The 24,031-nt window shown below is 42.5% G+C and overlaps 1 protein-coding gene across 1 annotated transcript in view; it reads right to left on the reverse strand.

Annotated features, from left to right (window-relative positions):
• Window positions 1–6,277, reverse strand: part of STARD7 (StAR related lipid transfer domain containing 7) — a 29,729-nt gene extending 23,452 nt beyond the window's left edge. The window contains exon 1 of the mRNA XM_090281782.1: window positions 5,639–6,277. Within this exon, the coding sequence (XP_090137908.1) occupies window positions 5,639–5,949 (311 nt within the window). The 5' untranslated portion in view covers window positions 5,950–6,277. The remainder of the gene's footprint in view (window positions 1–5,638) is intronic.
• Window positions 6,278–24,031: the final 17,754 nt, after the last annotated feature.

Consider the following 24,031-nt stretch of genomic DNA (forward strand, 5'->3'; position numbering starts at 1 on the left):
AGACAGAAAAGAAAGATTGTTAGCTATCTATGCCATATACAACTCTTCTGTGATTTAAGACTAAAGAAAACACAAACTACTGATTCTGTCTGAAGCACCCTTTTACTTCTCTTTGACCTTAAAAAAAATCCACAAGGTTCAAGGTTAACTTCTAGGCAATTAACCATATACATTTACTTTTTTCTACAGAAACATATCCCATTATAATTTATCTTACATCGGCCTCCCTTATTAAACTATGAATTTCCTAATGGCCCCCAAATCAGTCATTGCATGTTTGTATTCCCAGCTTCTGGCAAGTGCCTGGTAAACATTAGATGCGCAACAAATATTTACTGAATAAATTGAGCAAATAAATATGAAAGTAGGCCTCAATAATCCAAATTCTTATTAAAAATTACATTAAGACAGTGCTTTAAAAGAAAAAAATTCAAAGTTAATACTGGTACCCCAGGATTAAAAGTTTAAAGAAATACAACTGATGGTGAGTGTAGAGAGATCTGTTTTAGTCCTGGCTCTGCCAACTTGCTGTGTTATCTTGTGCAAGTCATTTTACCTGTAAAGTGAGGACACTGTTTCTTGAAGGTTTCTACTAGCACTAAAACTCCAATTCTCTGAATTTTAAACTTTGGAGTTATATGAAAATATTTACATAGGGGGTAATTTGTTGTTCTGAGAGCCTGAAAACTTTTTCAATTTGGGGAGACTCCCAGAACAAGTGGGATGCAGCCCCTTTCTCTGTTAAGAGACTTTTTTGAATCCTGAGGGGAAAAAAGGCATATGATCTTTTGAAGATTATTCTCAGTGATCTTGAGGCAGTTGAGAGTGCAGTAGTGCAACTGATCTAGAGGAAACAAAACCACCAACAGTACCCTAAGAATATTATTCCTGTAGCAGGTCTTGGCTGTTCTCTTGGCCAACCTGTACTTTGGCCTTCTTATCAATGCTCTGAGTGACCTAACACCTTTCTGATTAATTCCTTTTTGTCTTAAGTTAACTAATATCAGTTTCTTTTTTATACTGATATTCTGATGAAAAGGTTTAACCAATTTAGAAAAGTTTTAATCTGAATTAAAAGCTGCAAAATAGCATTCACTGCTACCACTGCAAACACAGAAATAGGGAAGGAACTTTAGAATAGGCAATAAGATCTTGCAGCAAAAACAAGAGCAAAACCACAGCTAGACTTGCTCAGAGAACATGTCAGGAATCACATGGCACCGGTTATGGCACTTTTCAGGACTAGTTAAGCATCCTTTAATTAAAAATAAGCACCACTCTCGAATGTTATCGTTATTACATAATGAAGAGGGGCAGGAATATTTTATTAAAAATATATCAAAGGCTCACTAAATTGCATAGTAATAAGGTTTTAAGAAAATTAAACTATATGACTATAAGTAATATTTTTAATGGTCTCCTAAGAATCAAGATGGTACAGAGCTTCTGACCCATATAATTAAAGAGCAATAAGTGGCCGTTATTAAAATTATGAGACTAAGTTCCTAAAGAGGACAAGAAATGTCTTGTGAAGAAATTACATTCATTTTTTGAATAGCACACTACAAATGCTAGAGCAAGATGGCATCATGAAAATGTAAACAATCATCTCCCCAGGTTCATATCTCTGAAAGGTCTCAAGTGCTAAATGCTGACACAACAAGGCCCAGGTGCACAGTCACTCACTCGTCGTCGGCAGCCGTCCGTCTCGAGAGACGATGGTGTAGCTTCTTAAGAGTCTATCTGCACCGCCGAGAATGGCTGTGCAGTCCGACTCAGGAGTGACATGGTTTCTGTCTCCTCCCGTGTTGAATCGACATCTTGCGATGACGCTGGAGTGTCCTCTCCAGTGAAGCTGAAGCTACAGAGCCTGGGCAGGGTGATATGGAGGACCTGCTGTTGCCCATGCAGCAGACCCCCCCTCTCCTCGCAGCTGAAGGGTCCAAGGGAAAGACGGAGTCAATACAGCTTGGCTTCAGGTGCGCCGCAGGAGTTGCCGGTGTTGACTACAACGTCAAACCGCCTTAGGAACTCCGGCTCCGGATTTTCTGTGGGGTTTACTCCCTTAGCCTTTCCCCTGAAGAGGTATGCCGCAAGGCAGCGGAGGTTTTTTGGAGTCAGAGTTTTCCTTCTCTGATGTGCCCTGACTGGAAGATCGAACCAGCGACACTTAGCTCGCAGGCCGACGCTCAATCCACTGAGCCAAACCAGCCAGGGCCAGTCACTCACTACCCTCTATGTAAAGAACTGAAGAACCTCTTACCACACATCTCCATAGCCTGCTGTGCCAAATCTTGTTTGGGCAGGATGGTCTAAATCTTGTTATCTAAGAGACTTAAACAAGTGATAAGAAGGAAAGAAGGACAAAAGAGAATACTCCCAAAATAGTAACAAAACCAGCAGATAAGAAGATCAAGGAAAGCCAGTCGATGCTTCCCTTTTCTTCAAAACTAAAGTTGGTTCAATATTGAGAAAGGCTGGACTGAGCTATGGAAATTGAAGGCATAAACCACGAAAACAGAATAACAAGTGTAACCATGTTTCACATAATCCTCTCCTGAAATTCAAAATTACTGTCGAACTTAGAGACTTTTAAGTACAACTATAATGGGACACACCTAGAAATAAAAGATATCAATTACCTCACTGCCATTTTGGGCCAACTGGTTAATGGTAAAATACTGAAGACAAGCTCAAAAAATTCAAGTCAGTTTGTACGTGGTTCTGATGATCTAAGAAGAACGTAAGAGTAAAACACACTCAAGTGACAATGGTTTTTAAAAAAACTTCTTTAAGCCAAAAGGACTTTTCATTGATTATTTATCTAGTTAACAGCATACTGAAGTTATAAGTATTCAGAATGTCCTAAAAGGCAGAAATGAGGAAACAGCCAATTTCTGTGTGAAACTTTACTGGCACTTATTTACTCAAATTTCTAGAGCAATGAAGTGTAACTTTTTTAAAAAGAGGGGAGGTTAATGGAACATTTCCCCCTAGCTTTTTATATTTCTTAACTTCCTTCCTCTTTTTGTTCCTGTAATTTTTTCTTAATGTTCCAAAGCAATCAAAAATTACTATTGTATTTTTCCATAAGATTTGCCCTGGGTTTACAGAATGCCAGATATCACCAAAAACAGTGATTGAAATGATTTTGTTTGTTTAATTGAAGCCAACTGGATAAAAACACTAGCCTAAGCATTAGACTTGATTTCTAGACCTGGTGCCCTTCTATTCTCAAATTTTTCTTCCTGTTGCTAGATTAGTAAGATCATATTTGTTGTTAAGATGTTCTTAAACACCAGAGAACAGAAAGCAAGGTTATTCTTCTTCATTCTGAATAGAAATTCAAATAATGTTCGGAAAAACACATGCCACTGTAAAGCACACATTCAAAGGGAGATCTTGTTTAACCAAGACAGCAATCCAGAATTAGTTTGTACCAGTACAAGTTGGTACAGAAATGGCACTAAGAGCCAAAGGCTGTGGTTTAAGGGCCATGAGACAATTATTCTCTTCTTCCATTAACAATGAAAGAAATGCACTTGTCCAGAGGCACATTCAACTGCGTTCCATTGTGGAAGCTATCCAAAATCATCCCACTAGAACAAACTCTGAGATGCTCTAAGCTAGCTATGACAATTCCAGCAGTGCCTCTGTTAAAGCAAATAGAATACTTCAACACCAAGCAAAAAAAAGTTAACCTGGACTCAGAATATTATACTGAATAAAATGACAAGCTATCAGAACAAAGACCTATGGAACTATATCGTACAACCAAGATATAGTTGAACAGCATATTATTTGCCTCCCTATCTAGACAGACATTAAAAAAAAAAATCCTTGAAATGGACTTGATCGAATTTTAAGTATATGACTGAATTCGAGCATGGATTGGACAATGCGGTGTCAACTAAGGGCCTTTTCTACAACCCTCGAGACAATTAAAAAAACACTGTAGGTGTTCTGACTGGCCTTCATCTAAGTTGCAGAAATTCCCAAGTGGGTTAACCCGGAGCAACTCTTGAGGAGTTTAGGAGTTGGGTCTGAACCAAGAGTACTTCAACTGCCTCCTGGAATTCAGAAACAGCCCAAAGAGAGGGAAATGGAATGAATACTGACTGGGTCTGGTCATCATGTGGTCTCATCTTTCTGCCTCAGTGGATAGTGACTATTAACTCAAACGTTTACTGCTTTGATTTCCTAGTTAATTTCCCTCTCTAGCTCCTGCAAATGGGAGACCTTCTAAACAGAGACTCCAGGATGTATCTCCTAAAAACACATTAAGTAAACCAAAGAATGTCTACTCCCTAGGCTCCAACACCATTCATTCCGCTCCCACCCCTGAAACATCTTCCCTCTCTTTTACACCCAATAAAACCCTTTTCTGGTCTTTCTCTTCTTCTCCAAACAGATCCAAATGGGAATTTCCCCCTCAAACTTCACCACTGTGGAACATGGGTATTTTATCATCAAAAACAGAATGAAAATTAAAACAGCTAACTGATAATTTCTCAATTTAAAAGTTTTCTTCTTTTATTTCTTACACCTGAAACTATTTCATTAGGGGAAAAATGGGCATGTAGCAAAAGAATACTAACAGAAACTAGGCAAACTACCAATCATGCTTTGATAACATTTTTGTGAATAAGACTGTTCGCAATTACAGCTTTAAATTGCATCTACAAACTAGTCATCCTTCCTGCTAGGAAAAGTATTACCAGTTCTTAAGATGAACGTGCATTTACTCACAACCCCCAGTGTTGCACAAATATGCCTGGCATCTGGGTGCTACACCTTCAAACAGGTCACAATTTAACTTTACTTAAGTATTTCCATTTGTAACCAAACCAAAAATGTGGAGTAACAGAGAAATATCTGGAATAAATAAACTTGTGTGGCCTTTGGTGGGGGTGGGTACTGTTCTAGGTCCGTGAAATCAGTTTCAGGGTTCAGGGGGCACAGTTCATGTGGTGTGGAAGGAACAGTTTAAGAATACAGTATCTGTTAAATGAAACCACGGAGACAATGTACAGCAAGACCGTAAGGCCTCCGATTTCGAATCACAGATTAACAAATTCAGTCAATGTACTCACCTTCCACACTGAGGTTTCGAAGACATGGTTTCAGAGCCTAATGAAACAGTACTCTCAAAGTCCTTGTTAGAGTAGCAAAATACTGACCTAATTCTTACAGGTTTAAGTGTCATCATTCTGCCTCAAGAGTCACAATGGAAAGAGATCTCCTGGCACTTCTGAGCAAGGCCCACTCGGAATGAGGTCATTTTGAAAATTGCATGTCTATCCCCTTAGGTCAAATTTGAAACTAGCCGTGAATTTGCACCTTTCTGGGTTAAAGATAAGGAGAACAATGGCCGCATGTACATGCCTTCAACATCTCATTTATTTCTTACAATGCTATTTCTTTAGGGTCCTCCCCATTTAAAATCTCCCTGTTACTTCTAGCCCGACAAATCTGATTTACAGAGGCAACTAAAAATCGACGAAATGCTAAAACAGGATCCAGCTACTCTACACCGACGCGTCGAGGACCACCAGGTACGGCCCCAGGTTTAAGGTCCCGCCCTCCCCACCAAAGCCGTACCAACAACCGCAGGCTGCGACCTCGCCGCGGGGCCTACCTCTGCAGCTCCTCCTCTTGGATCCGCTCCTCGTCCCACACGAAGACGCCGGCGAGCGCTGCCATGACTGACGAGGCATGGCCGGCGCGGCCTCGCAGCCGGCGCCACAGGCGGCCGAGGAGGACGCGGCGCGCACCTTCAGAGTAGAGGCGGCCGTAGAGCTGCGCGATCTGCTGCGCGCGCCGCACGCGCAGGCCCGTCACGAAGCTGCACTGATTGGCCAGCAGGGCCAGCAGGCCCCCACAGCGCGGCACAGCGCGAGCTGCCGCTGCCGCCGCCGCCGCCGCGCCCGCCAGCCTCCGCAGGAACATTCCGTCCGTCGCGCTCCTTGGACGAAGGGAGAAAGAGTCCGGGAGAACGTCGCGGCCTCCACCAACTCCCCTAGCTGGCCGGTGCCGAGCACGTCATGTCCCTTTGCAGCATCCGCTGAGAAAGAATCCTTTTGAGGAGGTGGTCCGCGGCCGCTGCAGCAAGCGCTCGTGGGCCCGGGTCCGGAAAGGCATCAGCCTCCTCAGTCCTCACGACGGCTCTGGGGTCACGGTGCGGGGCACGCAGGGAGCAGCGAAGCGCCCAGCTTGCTCCCTGGAGTTCGGCGTCCGCCACACACGCTGCCCACCAGCACCCTACTCACGTCGCCGCCTCCTGGGCACTGATTGGGCTCCGCCCGGACTCCTCACTACTAATTGGTCTCGCTAAGCGCTCGTCACCGTTTCTTCCGCCCCTCTGCGCACGCGCTTGGGTCATTGTCTAGCAAGGTAGGTGGCGCGGCGGCGGGAGCTAGTCAAGGACGCCCCGGGGAATGACCGTTGGGCCCAGCAATCGCCGCCGCCGCCATCTTCGGGCCGCCCAACCCCGTCCCGCGGAGGAAGGGCCGCAGCCAGGTGCCTTCGGAGTCTTACGCAGTACCGGGTTGCCTTACTCACTAATTTGAACCTAGGGTGGGTTGGGACCTTGACATTGCCTCTGCACAGGCGTTGGGGGTCCCCAAATAAGCGGGACGGTGTAGACGCCTTTGGTGAATGGAGACCCTGCTGAGGCCTGGAGGCAGATACCATCACACCTTCCCAGGCCTCCCCGGCATGCTGCTCCCAAATCGCTCCTGGTATACGGGGCGCTGAGAAAGCCTGCGGGGTCAGAGTCTGTGCACTTGTCTGCTCTTTGTGGAACAGCGGCCTGGAAGGGGCTTAGAACCCCGGACACTTCCTGGAGAGCCACGTGAGCTGGTGGCCCACCTCAGTCTGGAAATTTGGTAACCCTTTGGCGTTACTTCCACGTGCCCCTCTCCCAGTGACCTGGAGGTACCAGCGTGAGGGGGTGAACACGTTTCCTAAACCTTTTCAGTATCCATGAACAGCCCAGCTAAATGATATAGAAAAGCATTCAAGGACTATTCTGTCCCCAACTTCATAAAAGTGAAACTGCTGGGTGTCCAGTAAGAAAACCTTGCACTAAATTGTTTCCCTTTTTTCCCCGCGCTTATATTGAGTACTTTATTGACAAGAAAACAAAAAATACTATAGAAGGACGTCTTGATGTGAAAGGGGCTGTGCTTATTAGAATTTTCCTCTTACTTTTGCTAGTGGAGAAATTTTAGATATTCTTAAAAGCTGTCTTTCCAAAAAGAGAAAGAGGAAATCATCTTTCCTGGGAGTAGAAATTTATATGTATCCTATCCAGACTGATTTTACTCTGGGTATTGGTATTGATGTTTATTTTTCCTTCATAGCAGGTAAAGAGAAATGGGTATATAACAGAAAATAGTATTTGATGCTTTGTTGAGCCAGGCTTTTCTCTACGATGGAAGATGGCTGGGAGGGAGTGTTACAGAAGGGGGGTGTCCAAAAACCCCCAGAGCTTACGGCTGGGGGGATGGGGAGAAGGAAGCAGCTTTCAGGATGCCTTCACATGCCTGAGGCGAGGGGCTAGTGACTTTGTTATGCAAATGGTTTAATGCATCTTCCCAGGGGGAAGATGGGAGGGGTCTTGGACCGGGGGATGGTATGGAAAAAGCACACAGAGCCTGCGTGAGGTTCTGTGAATGGTCAGGACTGGGGACCATGCCGACTGCGTCACAGAACGCAGTCAGGGATTTAAAAATAAGCGGCAGGTATTTTAACGGGACTGGCCATGCGATTTTGAAAAGGAAGGTTTTCCATGCTGTTTTGAGAGGGGCACACACACCATGCTGCTTTGAAAAGAAGGGTTCTCCATGCAGTTTGCAAGGAGGGCAAAGGTGCTCTTCATGCGGATTAGAAACCGGGAACACCGTGCAGCTTTGAGACACACCTTGCAACTTGGAGAAGGGGGAATACCTTTGTGGTTTTGGAAAGGAAAGGCTGGGAATTCACGCGGCTCTAGATTAAAAGCTGGTGGACACCATAACACAGAAAGACCTTCCCAATCAGAATTGAATGATTCGCAGCTATTGGTAAAGTTGAACTGTGTCTAGGAAGTAGGGAAACGGTTTCTCTAACTTTTCTAAAACTAGCCTGGTTTGGTCGGGAGAGGCAGAAATATGTTTGTGGGTGTTTTAAGGAACATAAGACTTAACGGCAGAAATCTGCAAATAATCTAAATCTATATAACTGTTAAATAAACAGTTCTTTTTCTTTTCACTAAACTCTGGTATTGAGAGTTATAATTTTGGCGGCGGGCAATCGGGCCCCTAACAAAACAGCCTGTGGGTTCTGTTTCAGTCGGAGAGCCCCAGGGGTTCTGTAACAGGAGCAGTTGGCAGAGAGGTTGAACTTAACTACTGTCTTGTTTCCCTTGATTACAGCTTAACACTTCTGCTTGGTCTTTTTGTTTTGTTTCTGTTTTTATTTTGTCTTCTTGATAAAAATGAGTTCTCAGAACTCCAGCTGAGCCCCTGTAACCATGCCATTTTTCTCCATCTCTACTATCTCTTCCAATACATAAACACAATCAAGCCCATCATCAAAAGACAAAGAGGCTTTAACTTTTCTTCTTTTCAGATACCACACCCTCCTCCTTTCACAGCTATGATTTTGTTTTTAAAACGAAAGCATAAATGTGCTTGCTGCATCCATTTCTGCATCTACCTATCATTTCTTCCCCTTTAGAATTTTAATAATCAGTTCCTTCTATAGCATTTTCTCTACCACTGTTTTGTTCAAATCCTAACAGTACTTTCTAGCCTAACCTCCCTTCCAATCCATTATCAACAAACTTCTTTTGCTTGTGTAGTCCAAAACAGTGTTGAAAAACTTAATTTCCTGTGTGTGTGTGTGTGTGTGTATTTTTTAAATTAATCCTCACCTGAGGGTATGTTTATTTATTTTAGAGAGTGAGGAAGGGGGAGAGAGAGAAGAAAAAAATTACATCGATGTGAGAGAGAAACTTCCATCAGCTGCCTCCCATACACATCCTGACTGAGGATTGACCATGCAACCTAGCTATGTGTCCTAACCGGGGATCGAACCTGCAGCCTTTTGGCGTATGGGATGATGTTCCAACCAACTGAACCACCTGGCCAGGGCCCTTTATATACTTTTAGGTTAACCCAAAATACTTCATTATGAACTTACCTTATATAAGTTTGGTTCTGCCTGTCAGATAACCAAAACGTAAAGTTAAGTAGGCCCCAAAATAATCCATAGTAAGAAGTGGTACAACCAGAATTGGGCATGAGTGGGGCCAGGGGCACAATCAGGTGGCCTAGGCATCCATATCACCTATCAGTTTGGGGTGCCTCTCCCTCAGCTCACATGTATGATTGCATAGGAGGTGGGGTCTCTTTATGACCAGCAGACTAAGGACAGAAAAAAAGCAAAGTTTGGTTCACCGATAGGTCAGAATGGTATATGGGTACAAGCCAAAAATGAACGATGGCTGCGCTATAGCTCAACTCTGGGGTGATCTTGAAAGACAATGGCAAGGCAAATTCTCCCAGTGGATAAGTTCTCTTAGTGATACACATGGTCGTTCACAGAAATGTAGCCAAGGTTAAAATATATAGACTCATGGAACTAGCAGTTAGCTTGGCTGGTTGATCGGGACCTGGGAGGAGAAAGAAGATCAAAGACAGGTAGATGGGTGGCATAAGGGCATGAGGGTGGGCAAGAAGTGTTGGGGGGGCAGGGAACTGGTCACGCATGGGTCAGCTTCTTTCTCTTGGGAGTATGAGCTGCCTGCAGGGGACAGAATCCCACTGCTCTTGCTGAGGTGGGCTGTATGCCTACAGGAGCAGGGGCAAAGGGCGGCTTTCTCTGGGTAGGGGTCAGCCTCATGGGATTTGTATTAGCAGACCTAACAAACCTAACACAAGGTACTCCAGCCCAGCTTCTCTATCAATAATACATTTTTGGTCCCTGGCTGCCACTCCTTTATTTCTCAGGGGCCTCAAAGTGTCCCTAGAATCGCTTTCCTGACCCCTTCATTTTTGCCCTTCATAGAGTTCCCATTGCATTTTTTGGTGTATCTCTACTATGACATTGCATTATTTGGGCAACTAGTTTTTATATCCTAAGAAGACAATCGGACATCAGCTGAGTAAACAAAGATGCCTGAAGAAAAGAACTTGAAAGACAGGGTGTGGGAAAACAACGACAGCGTCCTGTAATGAGTGTGCTGATGGGGCTGGGGACACACCTCTTGTCAGGAGCACCAACAGGAGCCCCAGCTCTGTGGGAGAGGGGACAGATTAGTATATAGGGTGGCCTCAAGTCAAGCCCCCTCTTCATTTCCGGGAGATGTTTGCCATTTCAGCCACTCAGCATCCATGCCCACTCCCTTTAGTAAAAGTACTTTGGTTTCCTTTTCCTCCAACCACCCTTCCTCCTCTCATCCACATGGGTAGACAAGTTCCCTGGGCCTGGCCAGTCAGGGCACTGATCCTCCTGGCCCCAGGGACTCATGAATAGGCCTATCCAAAGCAGGTCAAATCAGAGTGGGTCCTGGGACATTTGTTAACTGCAAGAAAAGAGCTTTGTTTTCTGCTGAACTTGGTGCTCTAAGGAGGGCCTGAGGCTAAGCAGCTCCCTTACTGCTACTAGGGGAGAGCCTGGCTGGGGAGTGCAGCAACATATACCTCAGTACTAGGAGGTGGGGACATTCAGCTCTCACCTGCACACTAGGTCATACAGCTAGGAGATGGAAGTGTAGAACTTGACCTCTTGTCTGGAGGGACCCCTGAGTCTGCCTGCTTAGCTACCTTATAAGAAAGGGGTTTCCCTTTGGCCTATATCCCTTCACAAGACAGTGGTCTACAACTGCAGCTACTGAGTGTTCTATTATACAAAGCGCTGCTGGACCTCAGTGACGGACCCTCCCAGCTGCTCCTCAGCTGCATCTGGGCAGGGGCAGATTGTCCACTCAGACAGGCCCATGGTCGAGAATGGCAATGAGGCAGCAGACATGGGCAAGTGGCCACCCTTGATGGCCCACATCAGAGATGGCAGGTCTTGCTCCTTGTAGAAGCTGCATGGATGTCAGGTATGAGTGATCCACAGTTTACATACACTGCACTTAACATTTAGAGCATATCTTCCCATGGAGGCTACAAATATGAGTAGGAAAATCATTTAACCAGAGCTTAGAAGGGAATTTGAGACTTTTAAATATCTGCACATTGTGTCAGAACCTATGAAGTTTAATGAAGGACACTAATGGATAGTGGAATTCTATATGAATAAGTTTATGGATGTGTGGCGCTGAAACTTTTAAGAATGCAGAACACCAATTTTAAAAGATTAAAAGGTATTAATCTGTGAAAAACAGAGAAGAAAATGCATCTCAGAAATAATGGTGTTAGTTGGGAACTAACTTAAGAAAATGTTCTGTTCAGTTGAAATACTCCAAAATCAAAGCCATTTCTGTGGAGCAAAGGCAGTTTTTATTCTATTTCTGGCCTGTGTCCACTCATTCACTCATCCATATGCCTGGTGTCTTCTCCCTGTTAGTTGTGACATCTCCTAGCCCCTTTGAGCTTTACACTCCACTTATGTGGACATATTAGTATGTGACCTCCACAGACCCTTTCAGCTCTTTGTATCACATTTTCTAGATTCTCAGTAAAGACACAGGCACCATTTAGGAACAAGTTGATAATGCAGTTTTGTCTTAAAATGCACATAACTGGGCCATCCTGTAACCTGCTGCCTGGCCTAATGTGCCTTCTGGGTTCAGGTATCAGTGTGTGGATGGGCATGCCCTATGGATCACTGTCACAACAACCTCGTGTTTTTAGCTTTCCTCATGTCCTGATCACAGACCACACGGAGAGGAAGCTGTAGCAAGCCATTAGGTAAAGTTTCCTGTTTGAACCTACTCTTGGATTGAACATCAGGACACAAGGATCCCTGAGAGGTCCCAGGTTCTCCCTTCCCTGCCCCCATTCCTGCACACTCCATATCCTGGGAGCCCTTCCACCTGGGATATCAGGAGGCATAGCATTCCCCCACCCCATGCCATCATCCTGGCTATAGAATCCACGAGGCCTTGGGTTCCCCATTTGCTTGAGATTCCATTGATATCGCAGGCCGAAGGCCTGATGCCATCCAAGGTAGAGCTTGGTTTTGCTTAATCTGCACTATTGCTTACCGCAAGCTCTCTGGACCACCACCTCCTGCCCCCTCAAGGTCTGTACGGTCTACTCATCCCCCTTGTAGCCCCATGAAAGTAGGCATTGATAGTTCATGGTATAATGTGGCAATAAAGATATATAAAGGATCATCATTGGATATTCTTAATCAGTTATAAAAGGCAAAATTCTAGGTGGTTATGGGACATCATTGAAAGAGTAACAAAGAGAAATTTTCCCAGTGGGCAGAACTTGGAGGAGTGCACCTGGTTGTTGATTGTGCTTGAAAAATAAATGACCTGGGACGTGTCTATTTTATTTCATGGATGCATGATGTGGCTGAATGTTCAAGGGCTTGGGAAAATGTAACGAGAAAGTTGGTAACAAGGAAGTGTGGGAGGAGGCACATGCATAGACTTCTGTGAATGGGCAAAAATCTATTTGGGACCCATAAAAATGTTTACGGAAGGGTGACCTCAGCCAATGAGGAATTTAATAATCTGGTGGATAGGATGACCTGTTCTGTGGCTACTACTCAGGCTCTTTCCCTAGCCACTCTTCAAGGTGACTGTCAGGGCACTTCTGGCCATTATTTTTAATTTCTTTCTTAAGTGTCATAATTTCATGAACACTGGCTTTTTACATCCTTGTTTAAATTAATTCCTAGGTATTTTATTCTTTTTTAAGTAATTGTGTTGTCAGGATTGTTTCCTTAGTTTCCCTTTCTGATAGTTCATTATTGGTGTATAAAAATACAAGTCATTTCTGGATATTTATTTTGTATCCTGCTACCTTACTGAACACATCAGTTCAAGAAGTTTTTTGGTGGAATCTTTAGGGTTCTCTATATACAGTATCATATCTTCTGCAAATAATGACAGTTTTCCTTCCTTACAAATGTGGATGCCTTTTATTTCTTTTTGTCTTATTGTTGTGACTAGGACTTCCAGTACTATGTTGAATAAGAGTGGTAAAAGCAGACATCTCTGTCTTTTCCCAATCTTAAGGGAAACACTTGTAGTTTTTGCCCATTGAGTATGATGTTGAATGTGAGTTTGTCATAAATAGCCTTTATTACATTTAAGTATGATTCCTCTATTCCCACTCTGCTGAGAGTTTTTATCATAAATGATGCTGGATTTTATCAAATGCTTTTTCTGCATCTATTGATGTAATTATTTGGTTTTTATTCTTCATTTTGTTTATGTGGTGCATCACATTTATTGATTTGCAGATCTTGTTCCAGTCTTGCATTCCCAGAATAAGTCCCACTTTGTCATGATGTATGATCTTTTTAATGAATTGTTGAATCTGTTTTGCTAATATTATGTTGAGGATTTTAGCATCTCTGTTCATCAGGAATATGGGCCTGTAATTTTCTTTCTTTGTTGTGTCTTTATCTGCTTTTGGAATTAGTATAATGCTGGCCTTATGAGCTTGGGAGTCTTTCCTCCTCTAGAATTTTCTGGAATAGTTTGAAAAGGGTAGGTATTAGGTTTTTAAGTTTTTGATAAAATTCAGCTGTGAAGCTGTCTGATCCAGGACTTTTGTTTGTTGGATATTGGGAGGTTTCTTTATTTCACTCACTGTAATCAGTCTATTTACATTCTCTGATTCTTTCTGATTGAGTTTTGGAAAATTGTATGTTTCTTTTTTTTTTTTTTAACACTTTGTTTTTTAAATTATATTTAACTGATTATGCTATTACAATTGTCCCAATTTTCCCCTTTTTGCCCCCCTCCACCCAGCACATGCCAATCCTTCCACAGTTATTCATGTTCATGGGACACATGTATAAGTTCTTTGGCTACTCTATTTCCTATAGTGTACCATACATCCCCATGGCTATTCTGTAACTACCTATTTGTACTTCTTAATCTTCTCACTTCTTCACCCATTTCACTACACTCCCCTCTTATCTGGACACCATCAAAACACTCTCCATATCCATGATTCTGTCTCTGTTCTTGTTTGCTTTTTAGATTTCGTTGTAAATAGATATGCATTTTTTGCCATTATATTGTTCATAGTTTTGATCACCTTTTTCTTAAATAAGTCCCTTTAACTTCTCATTTAATAATGGTTTAGTGATGATTAACTCATTTAGTTTTTTCTTGTACAGGAAGCTCATTATCTGCCCTTTGATTCTAAATGACATCTTCGCTGGATAGAGCAATCTTGGGTGTAGGTCTCTGCTTTTCATGACTTTGATTATTTCTTGCTAATCCCTTCTAGCCTGCAAAGTTTCTTTTGCGAAATCAGCTGACAGTCTTATGGAAACACCCCTGTATGTAACTACCTGCTTTTCTCTTGCTGCTTTTAAGATTCTCCCTTTGTCTTTAACCTTTGGCATTTTAATTATGATGTGTCTTAGAGTGGGCCTCTTTGCATCCATCTTGTTTGGGACTCTCTGTGCTTCCTGGATTTGCATGTCTATTTCCTTCACCAAATTAGGAAAGTTTTTTTTCATTATTGTTGGAGTAGTTTGTTTGGAACGGAGACGCAGAAGTAATTCCAGCAGGCAGAATGAGTGATCAGCAATGGACGGAGGGCCGTAGCTCGCTCAGGCTATCAACAAAGACTAGCAGTCCAACCGTTCCTTTTATTGGGTTACAAAAGTTACTAAAAATAGAATCAATAGAATGTATGTGTATAGAATACATTCCTTAAGGGATTATGGAGCAACATAGCTTCTGAGGATAGTTTAGACTTTATTAGGCCTACAATACTAAACTACATTTTATCTAAAAACTACAAAGCAAGGTAATAAGTGACAAGGATCCGTTCCACCTCAGATGTTATCACTATGGGAAAGGAGACACTGTCCTGTAGGACCCCTTTGTTCTCAGGAGCCTGTGACCTGGCCACCAGGAGCCGCATGCAGCTGCTGGCATCGGCAAGACTCATTTGCAAGTCCTTGCAGGCTAAGTCACAGACCAGCTGGAAGGTAGGGCTTGTATGCAAGCCCCTCTGCGGATGCCATCTGGCTTTCCTCTTCACATTATTTTTTCAAATAGATTTCCAATTTCTTGCTCTTCTTCTTCTCCTTCTGGCACCCCTATGATTCGGATGTTGGCACAATTATAGCTGTCCCAGAGGTTCCTGTGCCTCTCCTCATTTTTAAAAATTATTGTTTCCTCCTTCTGTACTGGTTGACTGTTTCTTCTTTATGTTCCAATTTGTTGATTTGAACCCTGGTTTCCTTTCCTTCACCACTTGTTTTGTATGGATTTTCCTTCATTTCAGCCAGGGTAGCCTTCATTCTTTCCCCGTCCTATTTAATCTTTGTTGTCAAATCTGTGAGCATCATTATCACCAATGCCTTAAACTATGCATCTGTTAAGCTCTCATCCATTAGGCATGCTATTGGCTCATTGCTTAGTTGTGTCACAGGGACCTTGATCTGCCACCGCTTCTGGATGATACTTCTCTGTCTCCTCATCTTTCTGTGTTTGCCTCTGTGATTTGGGTAAGGCTGTCATACCTCTTATGTTATAGGGGGCGGTGCCTTAGTTATTGGTTAGTGTTGGCAACTGTTTCACCACGTTTTGGGGCTGTATGTGGGGGAGGGGTCTGAGACAGAAAAGTGCCAGTTGCCGCCTCTTTTCCAGGTACTTCTTCCCCTTCCAATACTAAGCAAGCTGCCTTCTTTTCAAGACTGGTAGCTTCTTCCTCCGCCCCAGTCCCCACTTGCTTTCACAGTCAGAAGCAATGCAACTCTATTTTCCCAGGCTCTGGAACTGCAAGCTGTGTGGTCTAGTTTGGGTCTGGATCATTTCTCAGGCTTAAACAGTATGACTATGTTTTTTATCATGGCTGCTGATAGCCATGCCTGCCCGCTGCACTCCCACAAGCCATGACCCCTCTAGCTGTCTTGCCTCTAGCCGTGCTGCTGCCAAGCACCGCCGCCGCAGCCGCTGCTCCACTCCTCTTTCTCTCTGTCCAGTCTCTGCCCCTCCTACCTTTCTGGTTGATTATTTCTTCTTTATTTCTTTGCTGAAGTTCCCTGTAGTTTCGAGTTTTTGGACTTTCTGGGGTTTTTTTAGTTTTGAAGTGGCTGTAAATTTCTTCTTAGTTGTGAGGAGATGCAGTGCATGTATTTACACCTCCATCTTGGCCAGAAGTTAAGCTCATTTTATGAGGCCATCATTATCCAGATTGCAAAATCAGGTAAAGACATTACAAAAGAAATTCTAGGTCAATATCCTTGATGAACAGAGATGCAAAAATCCTCAACAAAATATCAGCAAGATGAATATACCAATACGTGATAAAGATCATATAGAACGATCATGTGCATTTAGTCCTGGGATACATGTTTGGTTTTGTTTCCACAAATCAGTTAAGATGAAACACCATGTAAACAAAATAAAGGATAAAAAGCATGAATTGTATCAATAGATGCAGAAAAAAACATTTGACAAACTCAAGATTCCATTTATGATAAAGAAAGTGGGATTAAAGGAAATTTACCTTAACATAATAAAGGCCATCTATGACTAACACATAGCTAACTTCATACTCAATGGGGAAGAGCTAAAGCATTTTTACTTAAGATCTATATAACAAGACTGGACTGTCCACTTTTCACCACTTATATTCAACATGATATTGGAAGTTATAGCAACAGCAATCAGAGAAGAAAAGAAAAAGGCATACAAATAAAAACAGAAGAAGTAAAACTCCCATTATTTCAGATGACATCATACTTTATATAAAGAACTCTAAAGATACCTCAAAAAACTATGAAAACCAACAAATGAAGTCAGTAAAGCAGCAGGATACAAAATTACTAATTAGAAATCAGTTGTATTTCTATACACTAATTAAAAAAAACTATCAGAAAAGTAAGAAAAGAATCCTGTTTATAACTGCATCTAAAAAAATAACAAAATAGCTAGAAATAAATTTGACTAGGGAGGTAAAAGGCCTATACTCAAAAAATTATAAGACACTGGAGAAGATATCAATAAATGGAAGCTTTTATTGTATTCAGCAGCAGGCTCACTGAATCCCTTCTGCTGCAGTACCAGAACTTCTTTGCCCAGCTCCCTCCTGTCACCTGCAAGTCTGGGGAAGGCCCGCTCTCAAGGTGTGTGCAGGTAGGTTTTGCACAAAAGTTTTCATATTAAAATGATTTTTTAAAGATGAGTTTACAAACGGGACAGGAACAGAACGTTTTTGATGACTTGCTGGGTTTTTTTTTTTTTTTTGTCCTTTGAGATGTTTTGCCAAAAACTGGTGGGGGGGGGGGCGTGGGGAGGAGAAGGTTTGTTTTGTTTAGCAGGAGAATAGCATAGGCAAGATGGAAATCTGAGTTTCAGGGGTGCTGGTACCTCTCAGCCCCTCAGTGGGTGGCCCCTGTGAGGTTTGTAGAACTCTTGGGATGAGGGCTTGTCAGGCTCACCCTGGAGCACAGCCTCTCAGCCCTGCTGGGTGCAGGGTCTGGGGCAGGAGGGGAGCCTCTTCCTGGCTTCCAGCATCCACACTCCCTTATGGAGCAGGTGGCCAGTTGCCCATCGGTGTTGGGAGCCATGCCTAGGTCCACTTCCATCTCAACATCTGGGCTCTGATTAGAGAAGTGAAGTGCTGCACATTTGGAAACCACAGAGCAACTGTAAATAACCATTTTAGAGAAAAATTTTAAACAATAAAGCACCTACTGTTTTGTTTAGAGACATTCACAAATGCAGAAGATCCATTTGGGGTCATGAGCATTCTTCTTCTTTTCACAAAATGTTTACTTTCTGCTAAATCGAGAAATGAAAAATGTGGGGTGGAAGGAGGAAGTGGATTAGCTTGAAAGATAGAACATTTTTTTTTAATTAAGAAAAATTGTGTGAATTCACACACACACACACACACACACACACACGCTGACTAACCCCTCTCCTGGGCCCCTTCACTCCCCTCTCACTCCAGGACCTCTGGCCTCCCTGTTCTAGAGCAGCCTCTCCAGGGAACAGAGCCCCTCAGGACCAGGGACATGCTGTCCTCTCAGCTGTAACCCTGAGGCCAGGAGCCTGGCCTGAGATTCAGGAGCACTGAGGCCTTGCCTCCCCCCTCCCCAACAGTGTTGCCTGTACCCCACTTCTCTTCTTGAGGAAGAAGGGCAACTTTTTGCCACCACAAAGGGCTCCTCAGTCCCACACAAGAGACCCTTCTTATCCACACCCAGGCCCTCACCTCCCCAGGGCTGCTGACTTCTGCAGACAAGGCCGGAGGGCAGCCCTGTCCTGCCCTTTGTAACAGCCTTCCACCTTGAGGTGAAATCTAGGCTCTTGCTGCCAGTCCTCAGAACTCTTCTTCCAAGTGCAAAATCCTCAAGGAGCAAGAAAGAGGGCTGGCGCTGTGTGTGTTGGGAGAGAGGGGGTCCTGTGAAAAGGGTCACGTGACCATTGTCATTAACCTAGTAGTACCAGGGTGTGGACCCTGTCTGGTGGAAAGGAGAGAATGGGCTCAGGGGCTCTTTGGGACTCTGCCCTGGAAGAAGTCCACACCAGTGGCGAAAGAAGGTGAGCAGCCTCTACTTTAAGAAGCAGCCATGAAAAAACAATAGTTCCCTCCTGTGAAAGAATAGGCCGCTTGCCTGTGAGCAGACCAGGAGCAAGAAGAGGACAGGGGCTGTAGAGTAGCTGTGCCTCTCAGGTCTGCTGGTCAGGGACCCCAGGAGGATCCAGAGACCCTCATCTTCAGGCCCTGAGGTCGCCATCTCCCACTCCTTGAATACTTCCAGGTCTACTGAGTTAGGGCTCAGCTGCTTCCCTCTCCTCTCCGCTAGAAACAGAAGCTCCAGAGAATATTTTTTTAAACATTTTATATATATATATATATATATATATATATATATATATATATATATATATATATTTGTTTTTCAATTACAGTTGTCCCATTTTTCCCCCATTTCTCTCCCCCACCCAGCCCACCCTTTCTCCCACAATCATATCCTTCCCCGTTGTCCATGTCCATGAGTCATTTATACACGTTTTTTGACTAAACCCTTCCCTAACTTATCCCCCTTCTCTCCCTCCCTCGTCCCCCCTATTGACTGCTATTCTGCTCTTTGTTCTATTCTTTTGTTTGTGTTGTTCTTTAGTTTCCTGTATTAGGTGATATCATATGGTATTTTTCTTTCTTTGCCTGGCTTATTTCACTAAGCAAAATTCTCTCTAGTTCCATCCATGTTGTTGCAAATGGCAGGAGTTCCTTCTTTCTTTCTGCTGCATAGTATTCCATTGTGTAAATGTACCACAGTTTTTTGATCCACTCATCTACAGATGGGCACTTAGGCTGTTTCCAGCACTTAGCTATTGTAAACAGTGCTGCTATGAACATAGGGGTGCATAGGTTCTTTTCAATTAGTGTTTTAGGATTTTTCGGGTATAATCGTAGCAGTGGAATTGCTGGTTCAAAAGGCAGTTCCATTTTGAGTTTTTTGAGGTAATTCCATACTGTTTTCCACAGTGGCTGCACCAGTCTGCATTCCCAACAACAGTGCAGTAGGGTTCCCGTATCTTCACATCCTCGCCAGCACTTGTTGTTTGTTGATTTGTTGATGATGGCCATTCTGACTGGTATAAAATGGTATCTCATTGTGGTTTTTATTTGCATCTCCCTGATGGCTAATGATGTTGAGCATTTTTTCATGTGTCTATGGACCTTCTGTATGTCCTCTTCGGAGAAATGTTTGTTCAGGCCCTTTGCCCATTTTTTAATTGGGTTGTTTGTTTTCTTGATGTTGAGTCTTATCAGCTCTTTATATATTTTGGAAATCAGTCCCCTGTCTGTGATGTCATTGGCAAATATGTTTTTCCATATGGTTGGTTCCCTTTTCATCTTGCTGATGTTTTCTTTTGCTGAGCAGAAACTCTTTAGTTTGATGTAATCCCATTTCTTTATTTTTTCCTTTATTTCTCTTGCCTTAGGAGATGTATCCGTGAAGATATTGTTATGTGAGATATCTGAAATTTTCTTGCCTATGTTTTCCTCTAGGACTTTTATGGTGTCACGGCTTACATTTAAGTCTTTGATCCATTTTGAGTTTATTCTCGTGTGTGGTGTAAGTTGGTGGTCTAGTTTCATTTTTTTTGCAAGTCCCTATCCAGTTCTCCCAGCACCATTTGTTAAAGAGGCTCTTCTCACTCCATTTTATGTTCCTTCCTCATTTATCAAATATTAGTTGACCATAGAGGCCTGGGTTTATTTCTAGACTCTCTATTCTGTTCCACTGATCTATATGTCGGTTCTTATGCCAGTACCAGACTGTTTTGATCACAGTGGCTTTGTAGTATTGTTTGATATCTGGTGTTGTGATTCCTCCTGCTGTGTTCTTCTGTCTCAAGATTGCTTTTGCTCTTCGGGGTCTTTTTTGGTTCCATATGAATTTATGGAGTATTTGTTCTAGGTCTGTGAAATATGTCATTGGTATTTTAATAGGGATTGCATTGAATCTGTAAATTGCTTTGGGTAGTATGGCCATTTTCAGGATGTTGATTCTTCCCATCCAAGAACATGGTATTTGCTTCCATTTATTTGTATCTTCCTTAATTTCTTTCTTCAATGTTATGTAATTTTCAGAGTACAGGTCTTTTATCTCTTTGGTTAAGTTTATTCCTAGGTACTTTATTTTTCTTGTTGCTATAGTAAATGGTATTTTCTTTTTTGTCTCTGTCTCTGATATTTTATTGTTGGTGTATAGAAATGCCTTAGATTTCTGTATATTTATTTTGTACCCTGCTATTTTGCCAAATTCACTTATTCTATCGAGTAGTCTTTTAGTGGAGTTTATAGGGTTTTCTATGTATACTATCATGTCATCTGCATATAATGATAGTTTTACTTCTTCTTTCCCAATTTGGATGCCTTTTATTTCTTTTTCTTGTCTGATTGCTGTGGCTAGGACTTGCATGGGAAGTGATAAATGCCACGTAAATAGTAAGCTAAAACAATAATGTGTCGATGAAGAAGAGTTTAATAAAGCAAGCAGATTGTCATTAAAATTGATGTGGAGCAACTTGCTCTAGCCCTGTGGCCCAGCTCCTGAAAATGGGTTATTAAGGTGAGAAAATGAGACTCAGGTTGCAGAGGAGCATGGCTCTAACTCCCCAGATCTGAGATGTGAAGCCCTGTGCCCTCCTCTGGGTTTTAGAAAGGAGGAAAGTGACAACCTCAGTTCCCATGCCCTCCCCCTGCCTGCCTGCAGCTGCTTGAGAGATAACGATATTTAGGGCCAGTAGCTCCCTGCCTGTAGCAGCCTGGAAGGTAGCAGGATGCATCAAGCCTAGCCGAGTTCAGCCTTGATCAGCCTGTCATATTTGCAGCTGCAAGATAACCAAAAATGGAGACTAAATTCAATAGTTCCTTTTTTCTTCCCCCTATAAATCAACCCCCACTTCCCTAGGAGTCCAAAGTCAGAGCCACATGCGGCACGGCTCCCTCCCTGCTTACTGATTCTCCCAATAAACTTTTTTTTCCTGCTCGCTGTATCTTGATGGCCTTCTGAACAACTCCGTTCTTACAGAATGGGGCCAAAGGCATTTGAGAAGGGTCTGTTTTCTTCCCAGGTTTCTTGCTGGGGCTGAAAATAAGGTCTTCCTGGGATGGAAACATCTGAAAGAGCATAAAGAGTTATTGGGGTTCCTCAATTTATCTTGGTTTCAAGATGGTCCTTCCTCCCACCGTCCCCAGTGCAAGTTAATGAGGAGATAATTTAGCTACCTTGTGAATTAGTTTTAAGATAAGCATCTTTTCAAACTTTGTCACTTTTATTGCCCCACTGATTGATAAAAAGTAATTATTTCTAATTGACAGTCTTTGATGTCTATTGGAACCACTTATTTGGGACTTGTTTTGGAGTGGAAGGAAAGTTAATTAATTTTATCAGTCTATACCTGAAAGGATTCTGCCTAATTTTGCTGAAGAGGACAAAGGAAATGAAGGAACAGGCACAAAAATCCATCTCATAGAATCTTAATTATTTAAGAGGTATCTTTGTTCAAAGGAGAGTATCTACTATTATAATAGTATGTCAAATCTTTGCATTTAGGGCCTCATGTCTCCAGTTTTAATAGGTACATGTTTTACAGGTTCTTGTTTCCCTGGATATGCAGTCTTCATGATCCCTTATATGTTGACTTCATTTTGGAGGTTACTCTGCTTTGTAATTAATTTTTGTGAAAAGTAAAATCAATAGACTCAGTATGTTTTGGATAAATGGCATTATTTTTATCAGAGCCAGTTGTAAGATTTACTAATAGTCATCCTTGTTCTGTAATTATTGATAGAGTTGAGTATAAAGGTGAAACTTTATTTATGGTGACATGCCTTTACATACCTAAACCTGAAAGTAAACAGTTAAGTCATTCACATCCTCCAGAATGTTACTGTAAAAGAGAAAGAAAGGAAATAATTAATTTTTAGAAAATAAAGAAAGATGCTGAAAGTAGATGTGGAGGGGCAGGGGGAGAAGGTGGCCGGAAAATAAAAATGAACAAACTAATTTCAGAAACGAGGGTAGCCAGGTGTGTGGGACCTTGGCCATTCAATATAAGAAAATTGAAATTCTACCTCAGAACACACCCTTTTGTATACAGTTCACCTGTAAGTCACCCTCTAACCACCCCCAAGACCCCTCACTTTTCTGGGGATAAAGGAAAGCAGGATCTTTGGGAGCCAGTTGGTCTGGATGTCTGGTATCTAGATGTCAAAGTCTTGATTTGTGTCCCTGAAAATGGAGCAGGAACTATCCATTGCACTCTAGGAACTTATAAAGAGCCTTGCATGTTTATTTTATTATTAGAGCCCCTGTGGTCTTCATTCCTAGTCGTGTACCCACAATCTTTTCATAGACAGACTTGTGACTCACTGACAGGGGAAGATATTTCCACTTGGCCCAGAGTGGAGAACACTCGTGCACCCGTGCACCCCTGAACTGAGAGCAACAGTCAGACAGGAGGCCCTCCTGTCCGGCTAATTCTGCCAGCGCCTTTTCTAATCATTTATGTGTAAACTCATGTCTGCTTCTAATGATGTTTCTCCCAGATTATGTGGAGCTGCAAGAATGAGAAAACATTTTAGATAAAGAAATTTAAGACATACAAACAGCAGATATTATCACATACCAACCTCACTATTAGTGAAACTGAAAAATATATAAATAATGCAAAAGAAATCAACAAGGGAGAGTTTAGTAATGGAACCCACCCCCACCCCCCGCGCAATTAAATGATATAGTAATTCCGCAGAGATGTGCCTGAATGAATTAACACTTATTAATTGGCTCTCATAAAAACAATGTGTGTGTGTGTGGCTGCAGGTGTGTTTATAAAGTATCTATTCTTCATAGGAAAAGTTTCTCAAATATTCTTATCAAATTATGTAGCGATCCCATTCTATTTTGCAAAAAGTCCCAGTTGTCTAACTGCTGGATTTCACCTGCACACAAAGTATAGTTCTAAGGAGAGGAGCCCCCTTTAGAGGAGTAGAATAAAGCCATCTGTAGCGGACCTTCAACCAGTGGGGTCCACGGTGTTGTGGATGAAATGAATAAATGCACATGGACTGCAAGAATCCTGTGGAGAAGAGGGGACAAAACTGGCCACTCTCTAAAGGAGAAAGCTCAGTTTGCCCCTGCCTGAACATGCTTTTATTAACTCTTTAGGGAATTACATCCAAGAAAGTTATGAATTGTGCCAATTATTGCCTTATATGATTATTACTTTTATATAAGAGAAAAAAGAATTATACTTGCATGGATGATAAGGATACTGATCTAGCCACATCCTGTCCTTGAAAATCAGCCCAGAATAGACCCTAAGAAACGGCTTCAAGGTTATACGCTGAACATCTGT

Source organism: Furipterus horrens, unplaced genomic scaffold, assembly GCF_987537825.1.
Source record: "Furipterus horrens unplaced genomic scaffold, mFurHor1.1.pri manual_scaffold_6, whole genome shotgun sequence".
Lineage (NCBI taxonomy): Eukaryota > Metazoa > Chordata > Mammalia > Chiroptera > Furipteridae > Furipterus > Furipterus horrens.